The 15,343-nt window shown below is 46.9% G+C and overlaps 1 protein-coding gene across 4 annotated transcripts in view; it reads right to left on the bottom strand.

The window, feature by feature from the left end:
• NTRK3 (neurotrophic receptor tyrosine kinase 3) overlaps window positions 1–15,343 on the bottom strand; it is a gene marked incomplete at both ends in the record, with an annotated part of 200,202 nt that overhangs the window by 60,473 nt on the left and 124,386 nt on the right. The window contains one exon of one of the 4 annotated variants that reach the window (XM_084213967.1): window positions 3,883–4,460. The exons of the other annotated variants lie outside the window; for them this stretch is intronic. Within the exon in view, the coding sequence (XP_084070093.1) occupies window positions 4,342–4,460 (119 nt within the window). Of the gene's footprint in view, window positions 1–3,882; window positions 4,461–15,343 lie in introns of those variants that run through there. 4 annotated transcript variants of the gene reach the window in all.

Genomic DNA, 15,343 nt, shown 5'->3' with positions numbered 1-15,343 from the left:
TCTACAAGACCTGAGGAGGCAGGGTTGTGATGTTCAGGAGGAGCTGATCATTCCTGCTAGATGTCCTCTGCCCCCACCCTACCAAGCCAGCATCCCAAGCTCCTTCAATAATAACCCTTTATTTGAAGAGTCATTTGAAGCCAGAGTGGGGAGAGAGAGCAGCACAGCATTATCAGCTCATGGTCCAGCTGTCACAAAGAACATGGATCCTTCACATGGGTACATCAGGCAACAGAGACAGCCAAGAGGAAAGAACAAGAAGAAACCAGTGCCCAGCCTGGCTGTGATGCCTGTCAGAGCCCAGAGTTAAACCAGCTCCTTTTGAACTGACAGCATTAAAAGTATTGGGGGAACTCATACATAAGGAGTCAGCTGCCCTGAAACACAAAGCAAAGTGAACCAGAGCTGACCATAGCAGCAGCCTGAGTAATTGGCTAATCAACCACTGTTTGCAATGTTTCTGGGCTGTGAAATCTCATAACAGACCCTGCAGAAGTGGAGAAGAAAAGACAGAGCTTCTAAACCCCATGTTTGTTTCCCACACCTCAGAAAGAAAAAGGAAACAGGGATGGAATCCAATGCAGCTCAGCTGCTCATCCCTTGTGTCAGGTTATGTTAGGAGACAGACATTTGTCCTGGGCACTGCAGACATTCCTGGAAAGGTTAAGGTCTCAGCCATCACCTAATCTTGTGAACCACAGCGCCCCATCACTGCTAGAGAAACACTCATTAGAAGGGAAGGTCATGCAGAAATTCACCCACAGCATCATTTTGAGACATTTGCTTGAAAGTCATGCCAGAAAGTTATAGGAACAGAAGGATGCTGGAAAACATGTTTTTAATTTGCTCATCAAAACTCTCACCAGGTTTTCTAAGAGGGTTCCAGCACCATCCACCAATATGTGCTCAAACACACCCCCATCCTCATGCCCACTGTCACCTGCAGGTTGGCACAGCAGCTTTCAGCTACATCAGTGACATCTCCTGTGAACACTTCTAAGACACAACTAAGGCACACCCTCATGCCAAGTCCCCCACACTGCAAAATGGTTCCTCTCTCCTCCTGGAGCATCCAGCACCCAGACATGAATTTCTAATGAGGAACCTGAGCACACTGCTCACCTGTACCCGCCCTGCCTCTACAGCAAACACACCCTTGAGAACTTAACAGGAGGATAATTGTTCCTGAGGAGAGGACAACAATCCAACACCCAACAGCCAATTTTGCTGGTTTTTGTCAATTTGCACAGCCAAGCAAGGAGACCCGAAGCAACAGCATATCTTGAAACAAAAGCACTGCAGCCAGAACAATCTTTTACTGTCAAGCTCCCTGAGAGATAAGGCTTCTAATAAAACTTTTTCTACTAACTATAGAAACTTGTCTTGGCAAATCCTGACACAATCTCCTGCAGTACCAGCTTGTCCCTGAGAATATGACCATTTTATGCTACAAAAACCAACAGGTTGTCAACTGAGACCATTAGCAGCTAAGCTACCAGGCAAGAAAATATCTTTGTGCCTGATGAGAGTGACAGAAGCAAGAGCTACACCTGAGCAATGTTCCCACCACAACTGTAAATCCCACCCTCCACACCCGCCAAAGAAGAAAACAAACCAAACTCCCCACACGTGGATCAGATCATGAAGAAGTAGACTATAGGACATGTCATTCTGAACATTTATTTATTTTGTCTTCAAAGAAGAGGCCTGGTGCAGCTGTTTCGTTAGAAAATAAAGTGTTTATTAAGAAACTAGACATTGAACACCCCTATAGTCTCTGTGAAAAGGGACCGTCCCATTTCCCATTAGCACAGGATGATAGTTATGGCAAGATAAGAATGCTCAAAGATGGAGGAATCTCATTGACAGAAAATGAGGTAATGATTTACAATAATTAAAAATAAAATAAAATTTTAAAAAGAAACATCCTTAGACTTGCTACTTAAAGCCACCAATCGCAAACAGCCACGACTGGCTTTTGTTTTCAGCAGTGAGGAACCAGAGACTTTAATTGGTGTTAAACAAATTGAGACATCGATCACAGTGGGGAGAACTGCTTTTAATTATGTTGTACGGTCCGGAGGATTTCTTCTAAGCAGAGATGGACCTGAGCTGCAAAATTCAACCCTTCCTCTGCTAGGGTGTTTGGATATAGGCTTCTGGTCCAGGCCCACAGATGCATCTCTACGACTGATACACACAGTTGAGAGCAGAGTCCCCTGAACAGTGCTAGGGAGAGGAGACAGTTCAGACGGACAAGACATCCCCAGGTCAGGTGGGCAACTTCCAGGAGATGGGGAAATTCAGTTCAGACAAGCACCCAGTGATTCACACGCTTGGCGAAGCTCCTCCTCACTCTGTGAATCTGCAGAATTGAGGTGTCCATGGCACACGGCCGCAGGTCCTCTCTGGCAGTGCACCTCTGGCATTTCCAGCTCCGATGCGGGCAGGAAACGTTGTTGGGAGATTTGGTCATGGTTTCTGAAGCCATCCAACCTGAGCCAGGTCTCCTCGTGCTAACGCAGATGCCCCCCTAAGGCATGTCCATTAACTTAAAGCAATCTGCCACCATCTCTCCAGTACTCTTCTATTGCACTTTACCTTTTTACGCAAAAGAACCGGGAGAAGAAGCAAGAGAATGGAATATTCCCAGCGATATCCCTATGGGACAGCTGATGATAAAACCTCCTGGCAACCTCCAGGGTGGTTCATGCAGGTCACCTGTAAAGGCAGGATGAAGCAGAACATCCATTCTGAAGCTTCTGCCCAGTTCTGGTGGAGAGGGACCGTGACTCTTTCCAGTGGCAGTGACCCTTGAGGGCTGGTGATTTAGAGACACCCCTGATGTGATAAGGTCATCTCGGGCCACCAAGAAGGCAAGCAAAGCTGAGTGGCTGGTGAGCAAGCTCCTGGTCCAATATTCCTCTCCAAAGGATCTGGCCACACCTGAAGCTTTTGGAATATTTTTTGTCCTCTAGAGAAAATTTGCTTTGCTTATAGGTTATCACTGATACGTGTGAGCAAATCTGTACTTCCCGTACACATGACATCCAGAGAGTCCAAGGAAAGCCCTGCAAATTGCAACGAGGGCAGCTGGCTTCTCTTGAGGACAGGATGAAAGGGTTTACTTTTCCATCTGAGAGGCTTTGGATGAAGTAAGAGAAAAGTGGGATAGGAGAGGGGGAGAGAATACAAATATTGGCCAGAACAGGACCGATACTCCTGTTTTTGCCAGAGAAGAAGAAACAGAATAATTTTTTTTTCTCCTCTCCTTCAGTCAGCCAGCCTCAAGCTGATGGTTCTGGGTACACAACTGGGTTACAATCAATCTCTAGTGGGGTGGGAATAGAGGGGAGAGTTAACTAGGGCTGGAAAAGGCCCAGCAAAGGGACCTGCGTGTGTCTGATATGCTTTTCCACTTTGCTTACTGCTCTAGTCCTGGCAAGGACACAGACCCTCCTGCGCTATGGATTCTCCATCCATGCGGGAAGTGCAGGCAACTCCTCAGATAAAGCTCATCATTTAAGCAGCAGGGAGAGACCAGAGTAAGACAGCAAGATAGTCAGATCCATTGAGCCGCTCTAACACACACAGACAGACAGACAGACAAAAGAAGCCTCCTAGAATATGTGCACTTCAAAGATAACCACACTCTCTTCCTGTCAGAGAAGTAAGATACTTTGTTTTGTTTTGTTTTTTTGTTTCTCTTTCCATCCTCATTCCTTCCAGCATTATTTTCTGTGCAAGAACTGGGAGCGGGGCTGCCTTTGCTCTTACCAAAAGTCTTCGTTCTGCTTTAGTTTCTTCCAGGCTCCCCGCCTCGGCTCGCTCTGGGAGACCTCCCATGGCGGTGCCACGTAAGAGGTGATGGCAGCATTCACTGGGTGTTGCGAAGACACAAGCTTACAAGGAAAACTCCAAGCAGGGAGGACATGACTAAAGATGTCAGTTTGGTTGGCTTGGTTGGTTTTTGTTTTGTTTTGTTTTGTTTTTTTTATTTTTGTTTTGTGTTTTATTTTAAAGCAAAAGTACAATTATTTACTGTGTTATTAGGATGACTCCTTTCAATTGGGTTTTAATTCTCTTTATTTGCTCTCATTGCTGCTGTTGTGCCTTGCAGGAATATTTAACGAACACAGCGACCATTGGAGGAAAAGAACAACCCTGTTATCTGGTGACAGAAAACCACAGTTTCAGTTGGCTTTAACGTGTGTACAGGCAGGGCTGCAGAGTCCTATTAGGAGGAGACCTCAATCCATACAGACCACGCTTACTGCTTCCCACCATTTTGAGGGCACAGCCTATAAACTTGACATCAGAACAGGGACTTTTAAGGAGTTTTTAAAAGCCATGACGTCCTTTGCTGAAATAAACACTGACATCCTCAACATAAATGCCTTGGTTAAGAGGTTTGGAATGTCCAGGGAGGCTTATTGGATTCAACATAATTTCTCTGAAACCTAAAGGGGGAAAAAAAACAGAAAAAAGAAAAAAGCAAAATAAAGTAAACGAAAAAACAAAAAAGAGCAAAACTAGAAAAAAAGAGAGAGATATCGACACACATGTGATTATATAAAAAAGAACCAAATGAATAACTAGCAAATGGCTGCCATTAAATTAAAGCCAAAATGTCCTCTCCAGGCAGGGCTACCTCACTCTGTCTTTCCATAAAGAACAGGCAATCGTTTCATGTGGAGCGTGCGGGCACAAGTGCTCTGAGGACAAGGGGCATGCAAGAGGTCTGGACAGACAGCTGGGAACAACTCCTTTCCAGAGATTCCCATTAAGTCCAAATTCCTACCTAGTCCATCTTTTCCCTAGGCAGACAGTGAGGAATAGGGAGACTCCTTCCTGTGCCTACTTCTCTCTCATGATTTATCTAATCTGGCACAACATTCTTGAAGCCAAAAAGTACCATTTCAAGGCTGGGGTGACCTGACTCTCATAACCCCACAGACCTTTCTTCATCCCAGCCGCCCCATCTACACCAAACCCTGCATGCTGGAGGCATCTTCTCCTCACACAACTCCACCTCTCTAAAAAATCTGATTAGGGTATGCCAGAAACACTGGCCAGATGAGAAAGAAAAAAAAGGGGAGCAGAGATCATAGGCAAGCTCCTTCCTTCGGTCCAACAAAATTACAGGGCAAATATAATGTTTTAAAGGGCTATATCAAACATCTCCTCAGAGTGTATCTGCCTTGGGATGCCCCAGCCAGGGAAATTCACTTGTTTGCCACGACCAAGACATGCATGGCAGGATCTTGGGGATTTCTCTCATCTCTAGAAAATTCTCATGGGTTTAAAGGGTTTTTCCGAGAAATTAGTGGGCTGTCTTGTTTACATAATTGCCCTAACATTTAGCAAATACTCCTGCACCTCATACAGTCACAGGATCCTGAACAAATCAGCTAAGTTAAGTCTGGCATCACTAGGGCAGCATGGAGCAACTTGGATGCCATTAAGAATTGATCTCAATAGGAAGAGTATTTTCAAACAGCCTAGGAAATTTTCTCACACCAAAACTACATCAACCAGAAGATTCTTCTTTTCCTATTTCTTCTTCCTATTTTGTCTTTTATATCAGCTTATATTTCTCCACTGCACTATCTTACTCCATCTGCACATCAAACACATGTTTCCTTTGATGGACCTGGGGATGCAGACAAAAGCTGTTTGTTTGGTTTGGAACTGTTTAACTTGTTTGGGGGAAATTATCCGTTATTCTCAGTGGCCCTTAAGGGCTGATCCACATGGGAGAGTAAGCCAGGCTCAACTCTGGTTCATGTGTCATAAACAAGATTCATAGGCAAATTCCAAGCGATGAAATTTCATTAGTAAACAAAATGAGAGTGAAAAAGAGCCCAGCTCAACTCTCATGGCTTAAAGTGATCAGAGTCACTGGGACACAAATAAACGTGGCATCCCTGAACGTCACTATTTATCGTGTTTTGTTTTCCATAATATAAATATATTTTATGGCTGCCAAAGGAGAGCTGGGAAAGTCTATCCTCAACAATACCAAGTATCTCCAAGGAGAACTCCTGTCTGCTTTATTTTCCTTGCGTTTCTTAGCTCTGCTAAATTAAGGCAATTTCACTTCTGCCGGGCCACATCCAACAGACCTAAAAACCCACTGGGGACACAAAGCCCCGGCGAAGGGACATGTGAAAGATCAGCGAGACTTAAGGCTGGGGACTCCAAGGGCTTTGCTCTCTGTGCTGTGAATCCCAGCTGCAGGGACCTCCAGTGCCAGCAGGGTCCTGGCAGGGGGGGTTAGCCCACCACTGACATGCAGGGGCTGCCGAGGGACGACGAGGAGCGTGGCAGGAGGACAGCCCACGTCCCTGGAGCTGAAGGGCTGGACACACATCCCCGCTGGCTTGGGAGAGCAAGGCAGCACCGGTCCTTTTGGCATCCTCTCCTTCTGATTTATTAAAGTCCCCAAAGAATCTGAAAAACAATATGCTTCTCTCCTGGCTGGTTTTCTCTCCCTTCCTCACTGCTGTTTCCCCTATTGTGCTGCTACCTTTAACCCCATTCTCTTGTATGGAGCAGAAACCAAGAAGGCTCTTGCTAGGTTTATGTCTTCACTGACAGATGTGAGATGGAGGATGCTCACGGAGATGTCCAGGGTTAAAATGGGTGAATCTCAACAGGTTCAGAGTTTGGATGCTGCTATGACAAATGTCATCTACCATCACAGCTATTAGCTTCTGAAAAACTGGCTTGAAAATGTCTGTAAAAATGTGGGGGTTTTGCTTTATATATATATTTTTTCTTTCTTGTCAAAAGAAAAAAAAGGAGAAATAGAAATATTCAACTTCCTAGAACAGTTAGGGAAATTTTAAAGACAATAACTTTTGTGGAGTTTCACATTTGTTAGTGCCAGCTGGAAAATGGGAGGAAAATACTATCTTTGACATTGGTTGTAGATTTGTAGGGAAACTCCAACATGCAAGCCTGAAAATAGTAAGGAGGTAAAAATCCCCACCCTGTAGATTGAAATCAAAAACATCTCCAAAGACCTACAAAACTGGGAAGGGTCTGACATACTAAACTTTGTGCTTCTCCCAGTTCTAGTGATACCACTTTTTAAATTAAAACATAATACTGTCTCTACTAATAGCCATTGTATGGTAGTGAAATAAATGTATGGAGAGTGTTGGAGAACAGGGAAGGAGGAATGAGCTCAGATTTGCTGTGCAGCTCTAACAGCTTGAGATGGAGGGAGCAGATGGGACATTTCTCTAAGCAGGCTGGATGGATGTGGCAATGAAGGGACAAGAAAATTGAATGCAACCAAACCATGCAATCAGTTTTTGTCCTCAACCCTGGCCATCCACTTAGTCCTCCAGAGCTGTCTCATGTTTCCCAACACCCTGGCTAGTGGGTTTTGGCCACTCTGCCCCATGGCCATACCAATCCAATCTATGGACAGTGCCCTGCCAGGAACACACTTCCTCCACTGAGAGAGCCAAACTAAAGAGGAAAAACAGATATGTTCACCTTGCCTTCCCTGTGTGCCTTCTGGTAAAACTGCTGCTATTCAAATAGAGAATGCTTCTAAAGTCTTGGAGACCCGAGGCTGCTCCGCATCACCTGAGAGGAGCAGCAGGGATTGTCACATGGGGAGGCGAGGGAATGACGCAGAAAATGATGCACTGCTCCTCACAGCATCCCTATCTGCCACAGCAGGAGTGAGGCAGACCAGTTCTGAAACCAAGGGATGGAAACTGCTTCTGAAACAGCAATATAAATTGCTGTGGGAACGGATGAGAAAAGCGACGGGATGCTATGTAACGCCTGGCAAAAATGGGTTAAACAAAAATAGCAAATTAAGGGCAACAAGCTGGCCAAACATAACTCTGCTATCCACACAGCTCACATTAGGCAAAGGAGCTTTGAGCTCTCTTCTGAGTTACAGCAGAATTTATGATATAAAGGAAAAGCAGTAGGAGACTCCAACAACAGTGTGCATTTTATCTGTCTCTCTGCGCAGATATGAAGCATGAATAGCATCAAAGAAAGCATGAAAACCATCAAGCCTGGCCCACATCCTGAGCAAAGGAAATAGCCATCCCTTTAGTCAAAGTCAGCACTGCTGTGTCTATATCTGAGGGGTAAGCAGCACAACAACCCAGGTTTCCTGTCATGGATGGGTTCATCTGCCGGGCTAGGAAACAAAACCTTCTTTTTTCCCTTCCTCTCACAGCATGTAACAGGGTGAGATGCAACTCGGCCTAAGGCCTCTCTTGCCACAACAAAGCAGGTCACAGAAGCTCAGCAGAAACACACTGTGAGGCTCTCCCTGATGCTCTCAGCTGCAGATAACCACATCATCTCCTCTACTGTTCAAGGTGAAGTCAAAGAGCCCAGATCTCCTCTCATTTACACCAGCCCAGCAGTGTTTACCACGACGGAGAACCTCAAGCAAATTCAGTCCACAGACAAATTCCACACTGATACACAGACCTCAAGCAGATCTTCAAGTAGATTACACCTCTTCTTAGCCTAGAAAGGCTCTCAGAGCTACAGAAATTCTTATAATCCTCCATTTTCATGTAAACAGGGTCCTTATTCCCCTCCACGGCAGCTCACCTTGTATCTGTTTTCATTTTCCATGGTTAAACCTCTGGCATAAGAGTCTCCCACTTTAATCAAAGAGATTTGACGTCACAGGAAACCTCTTGGGAATGTGCTAGATGGAGCTCTAGCTACAGCTTGTGCCATCTTCTTGTGCTTTTCCACAACCCCAAATCGCAAACGGAAGATCGCAGCACTGCGAGCGTTTTGGAGGGCAGGGAGAGGAGGAGATGAGCTCAGAGCAAGAGAAAAGCAGAAGCAAGTGGATCCAGGAGATCCCATTTCCACGTAAATTTCTCTAATGTTTGGCTAGAGCAGAGGAAGGGGTAGGAGAATTCTGCAGGCACTCCATGGCCAAACAGCTTTTCCTTGAGGAAAGGGCAGCATTCACAGCTTTCCATGGGGTGAGCTCTTGGGGACTTTGTAAGATTCACTAAACCTTTGGTCGGAGGAATTCCAGTATCCGCTGAGTTTCCACCGTTGCCACCACTAACGTAGGCCGTGTCCATATTAGCCAGGATCACAAGTTTGTTTTCTCTGGAACTCTTTCATGGATGGAGTAGTTCCAAGATACTAAATGATGTAGCCTGATAGCTCAGGAGGCAGAGCTCCAAGATTCCCCACCAATTCCCCCTTAGGAAAAGCCCCAAAGTAGGAAAGTACTTAACAGGGTATAAAATAAAAAAAATAAGAAGGAAAAAAAAATCTATTTAAGACCAAAGGTGACAGAAAAAAAAAAAAAAAAAAGGCTATTTTCAGGTCTGAGATGGCCCGTGATTTGAGCCAAAGCTATCCTCTTGTCCAAAGGCACAGCCAGTGCTTTTTCTCCAGCCTGCACGGAGGTGCAGCTATTTAAAGCCACTCAGAGGCCCACTGCATGATGGAAAGCAGCCAGATCAGTTGGGCCTCATCGGTTTTGTTTTTGTTAGATTGAAGCCAGAGTATGTGAAATGACTTGCAAGAGGACCAGGGAAGGGGGAAGGCTGGGCACCCAGCAGTCTCACCCACGACACGCAGAGCTCAGTCTCTGCCTCATTGAAGTGGCAGTGGGTCACAGAGGAGGTCCCTGAGCAAGGAGAAAGGCTCTTTTGTCCCCTGAAATACCCACGGCCATGCAAAGACACATGGCAAAACTCTCAGGGCTTACAGGTCAGCCGTGAGAACACGCTGCAGGAAAGTGTTTGCAAAGCTGGTGGTAGCTGACATCGTGGGCATAGTCCAGCTGTTCCCCTGCCTCTGCCTCCCCTTGTGCTGCACTGACACATCCAGGAGCCTTCTCCTCTACCATTCTCACTGCTGGAAGGAATAAAACCTGTCTCCCTGCCTCCATGGGTCTCCACTTCTCACCACCATGCACCCTCGCTGCCTCTGCACTGCACAAAGCCCAAGGGACCAGGCATGAAAGATCCCATCCTAGCAAGTAATACATCATTTTCATCACTTTGGCTTTCAAATATATTCTTATGTCAATTTTTAATTTTTTTTTTCAAGTCAGCCCTCGGAGTGCTGCCAATTTAAGCGCAGTGCACAGTGCTACAAGAGCTTCTTATTTCCACTTTGCCTGACAGGTATCCATGTCCCTGTGACACTGCCTCTGTTCCCCAGCTGCTTCAGGTAGCAATAGTTACCCTAAGCATTTTACAGAGTTATTGAAACCGCTGACTAATGTGCCCAGAAATGAATATCCACTGGGAAAGAATCTGGTTTGGGCTCATGTTCCTTAATTGCTGATTAATTCCAATTATGGTACAGCTGATCCACCGGTACCACAGATCACCACATCAAAGAGCCAACCAGTAAAGGAAGCCCCTGAGTTAGAACAGCAACAGCTCTGTTTCAAAAGTTCTTTTCAGCTGGAAAGTGCTTCATAAACATTAATTTGTTATGCCTCACTCGCTCCCTGGGGAGGAAGGAGCTGTTATATTTAATACACAGGCGGCAAAACCGTGTCACAAAGCAGGACCACGTTTTCTCCAAGGTCTCCAAAGGAACAAGTGACAGTCCTGAACATCCAACAGGGAACAGCCTCAGCTCCAAGGCTCCCATCCTCTGCAGGAGCTCTGGGTTCTAGAAGGGACAGAAGTGCTTGGTAAAGCCAGAGGGCTGGGATAGCACAGCAGACATCAAGAAGAGACACAGATGGTGGGCAGGATTGCACACAACTGCTGCAGCCTGCAGCTGGGACCTCCCCAGCCCAGGCAGTGCCAGGGATGCTCTCCTGCTCTTCAGAGGCTGGGAGGAGCTGATCAAGGCCCAGAATAAACCCTTGTTTCTTCAAGTCTCTTTACTCTGCCATCTGCTCCAGCAACACCTTATGTCATCTAGAAAGGCCAGAGCTGCCCTCCAGGAAGCCCAGGAGCTGTACAAGCCCAAAAGTCTGAAGTGTCAGGAAGAACATCCTGTGGGAAAACACGATTTTGTGGAGTTTACAAACTGAGGATGGAAACTGAGGAGCGCAGGAGATCTCAGCAGGCAAGGAGGCACCGAGCACTACAGAGGAGCTCTAAATGGGAACAGGAAGAGCTGAGGGCTAAAACACAGCGAGAGCAGCAGGGAGTTTCGAGGAACAAGATTTTGTTGATTTTTTTTAGGCTGTTTGGATGCTGTGTTGTCCAGAATTATTGTTCTTCATCTGTGTCTCTCCAGTGCTCCCACTCTGCTGATTTCTTTAGAAACAAAGCTGCCACCACAGGTCTTCAGCTCTTGATAATTGCCCCAGTAGATGGTTCTCAAAATAAGTTGTCTTCTGCACCAAAATATGTCAAAGGGTGTTATTACACTTCCCAAGGGAGAGCTTGCAGCTCCAGATTTTGTTTTGAGACCATGTCTTGGTATCTTTCAGTATTTCACAAGCTCTAAAATACACACACCCCAAGGCACAGAGAAGGCTGTGCTCTCCCAGGGGAAGACAGAAAAACATGGGTTTATGCTGATGCTACAGAGCTCCTGTGGGACTATTTGGATAGTGCCAACCAAACGAGTGTCAGGTATTTGTGGCTGCCTTGGCTCTGCAGCAGGGGCTCTGCTCCCACCAAACACACATGAAACATGGTAGGTTTTCACAAGAGAATGTTTGAAATGCCTGGAAAGCTCCTTGCAGGCAGTAAAACCCCGATGAGGTGAGTGAGGAGCCCTGTGGGGGGCTGCTGCTGTGCAAGGAAACCCTCACTCCACCCCAGAGCAGAGGGTGAGCTTTGCAGAGTGGGGAAGGTCTGGCACAGCACAGCAGGGCAGCAATTCAAGATCTAAGCCCAAAATGTATGTCTGCTGTTGATTAGGGGTCATCATTCAAAGGGGGGAGGAAGGCTCAGGAGTCTTTTTAGATGAGCTTTATCCAGCTAGTGGTCTAGCTGTGAATTTTTGCTCAAGCAATGTGCTCTGAGCTTAACAAACTACACATCTGCCAGACCCTTCTCTGCCCCAGTTTCATTCTGGGTCTGCAAATAAGTCTCCCTCTCTCCCTTCTTCCTCTCACCACAACTCACCTAAATGCACAAGGCATTTAAAGCACTTGAGCCCAATCTTATCTCACACCACGTCACTCCGTGTAAGCCTTTGTGTGTCTGCCCCACTTGAGCCATTGGCATGTGCTGATCAAACATCAGCAGAGATGGGGCAGTGAAGGGGCTGAGCTCACAGGCCTCCAGATGCAGAGGTACTGCAACGTGGAAACTCCTGGGAACACAGCTATCCAAAGCCTACTCTCCCTCCACTGGAGGCTTTTATGCTTGAGAAAGAGGAAAACAACTTTCCTTAAAAAATAAGGAAAATAAGACTTTCCTCTTCTCCATCATCTATCAACAAAATTCCTACTCTCCACCACAGCTAGGACAACTCCCCCTCTATCTTAGCTGTTCCTTGAAGCAAGAACTCCCCACACCATGACTAAAACATACAAGAACACACACTTCTAACAGCACCTCCACATTTGCACATGCAACTAAATGTGAGAGATCACAGTCCACAGCCCAGAATCCAACCTCACTCTCAAAACCAGCCTGTGCACAGAGAAAAACAAGCTGAGTGATGCCAAAAGCGCCATCAGAAAGCAGGGAGAGCCTGCACAGAACCTGCTGCGTGTGGGACACGTGGGATGGCCAGGGGGGAAGCGTGAGAGGGAAGCAGAGAGGGATGCCACAGCAAGGAGCACGTGGCAGGGAGCAGAGGAGTGCAGGAGAGGGGCCGAGAGCTCGAGCTCACACGTGTGGGGCTGAGAGCACAACGCTGCTGAACATTTACTCTCACATTACAGATTTAATGGCTTTTAACAGGAGACTTTGTAAGCGATCAGGAATTGGAACAAAAGGAGCTGGGGGAATAATTATCCTAACCAGGGGAGCTAAAGAACATGGCAAAATCTGTGCTGAGCAATCATGCTAATTAAAGGCACCCAGAAGAATCGGGATAGAAACGCCAAATGGTTTTCACTCTGCTGCCCTAATCCACTAACAGCCTCGGCACTTTGACTCCCACCAGCTGTGGGAAGGACGGCTCTGGGTGAGCTGTTTTGTAGCAATAAATGACAGAGATAAACAAGTGACACGGGGGGGTTGGTCCCCTCTGCAGTGGAGCCTGAAGCGATGCTTGGCCCGCCAAACCGAACAGTGGCTGCTTTGCACCAGCAGCCTGGGAGAGGACCAAATGCTCTCACAGCCTCCAGCTGAGCAGGAAAGATCCCAACACGCTTCCCAGAAAGCAGAACAGCTGCTGGCAACTACCAGCATGAGGCTGAACACAGCCCACAGCCACAAGCCTGGTCCTTTCGGGCTGCTCAGCCCTGCTGCCTCTGCAGGGAGCTGTGTCGCACAGCTCAGCACCCTGCTCTGTCCTGGGGTGTGCTCCCAGGGCCACACCAGAGCTCTGGCAGTGCTGGGTGTGCTGCTCCCTCGTTTGCATAGCTTCAGTCATCACGGGGTTGGATCTGCTCAGATTTGGCTTTCAAAGGTAAGGGCATCTATGCTGGAGGCACCATCCTGATCTTCTAATGGTTAAAATTCCAGCTGGGGTTCTTGCCATGCTAGCATCAGAAAAGCAACAGCTCACACTGCAACATGGGCACGTTTTACCCAGAAATGTGGAGACTTGACAAGTGTCCATGTTGTAGAGGAACAAAATGAACACTAATGCTTCCGCAGACTAGAAGGTTTACAGACCCAAATAAAAATTCCCATGCATTCAGCTAGTGTAAAATCCAATCAGACTCCTCAAGGAGCTGCTGAGCCTTGGTCTGACGGGGATTTCAGGGGAATATCTTCTTCAGATATACCTGAAGTCAAACAGGACATCACATGCCAAGGTAGATGGGTGCAGAAACACAATTAGCAGAACAAGACACAGAGTGGTAAAATCACCCACTGAGTACAGAGAAGTCTCCCTCTGCCCTTCCCAACCTCCAAGAGAAGGTTTTCCTCAGAAAACTGCTTGGGTGAGATGTGAGTCTCTTCTCCCCAGCAGTGCAGACCTGGGTTTTGTTGCAGTCACCTGCATTGGCGCAGAATGAGAGTTGGGCTGGGGAGGCAGAAAAACCAATGCTAACTATTGCCATCAAGTAACAGCTATCTATTTAAAAAAGGTAGGGTTTTTGTTAATCAACAGGTCCATGAACATGGAGCAAATACCTCTGTAATGGACACCCACAGGATCACAGGCTGAACTATTTGTGTGCAGCATCTTTTGATTGATTCACCCGAAAGATCATCAAGTAAATGAGAGAGGATGTAATACTTGTGCAGGAAACATTCCGCAGCGGATACATTGATTGCAACACTCAGCCAGCTGCTGTGTGCCAGCCTCCTCTTAAACAGACTTCATATTTGATTCTCTGATTAAATATTTTGAAATGGAGAAAAAAAATCAGGCCTAGATTTGTGCTTCCATCATGGAACCTGGTATTCTTCCAAGGAGGATCACATGAGTGACCAATGTCCAGTGCCCTCCCTCTCTTCCTGTCCTCAAGACTTACAATTCTATTCACTTGGTCCTTGTCCAGCCACAGAGACCTCTGCCACTCCACTGCCTCTTCCCACTAAATCCTTGGATCAAGGCAAGAGAGCCTGTTTGGTGGCACCCCTGGAGACCTGTTGATTTATTCATCCAACCACTACGTGTATTTTGCCTGGCAGCGCCTCTCTGACTCCTCCTCTCTCACCACAACAGATCCATTTTCAATCAAAAGCCCAATGAAAGCCCAACAGGACAAGAAAAGACAGGGCTGAGAATGAGGAATACCCTGAGACGAATACAGAGTCAGAGTCCAGGACCCATGAGGAAATTAGCAATGAAACCATCAGCTGAATAATTTGCCCCAGCAGCAATCCCAGCCAGCAGGGATGGCCCTGGAGCCAGAGCTGAGAGCTTGTGCTCTCTGCAGCTTGCAAAAACAGGTTCTTTTTCCACAGACCAAATCCCAGGCTGACACCTCCTTTATGAGCTGCTGAAAAACAACATTTTCTGGACGAGCTCTGCAAAAACACAGTGACACTTCCAGTTTATGAGCAAGCCCTGCCACCGCTCACCGAGCCACAGACTTGGAGCTGTCAAGGCCGTGCTGAATGAGAGCAGCGGGGCCAGGAGAGTGCTGGCAGCTCTGCCGAAGGGACGTGCTCATTTCACATGCAAATGAGCCACACAAATTGAGACCAGACCCTCCCTCTCCCCTCTGAGCTGCTCGTAAATTGCAGAGGCGGAAGGGAGGTGAAGGGTCTCTGAGGCAGGTGAAACACAGCGGTACGAGGGACCCAGCATCTAATTGGAGACA

This window comes from Fringilla coelebs, assembly GCF_963513975.1.
Source record: "Fringilla coelebs genome assembly, chromosome: 12".
NCBI classification, from domain to species: Eukaryota; Metazoa; Chordata; class Aves; order Passeriformes; family Fringillidae; genus Fringilla; species Fringilla coelebs.
This window is presented reverse-complemented; position numbering and strand designations above follow the sequence as displayed.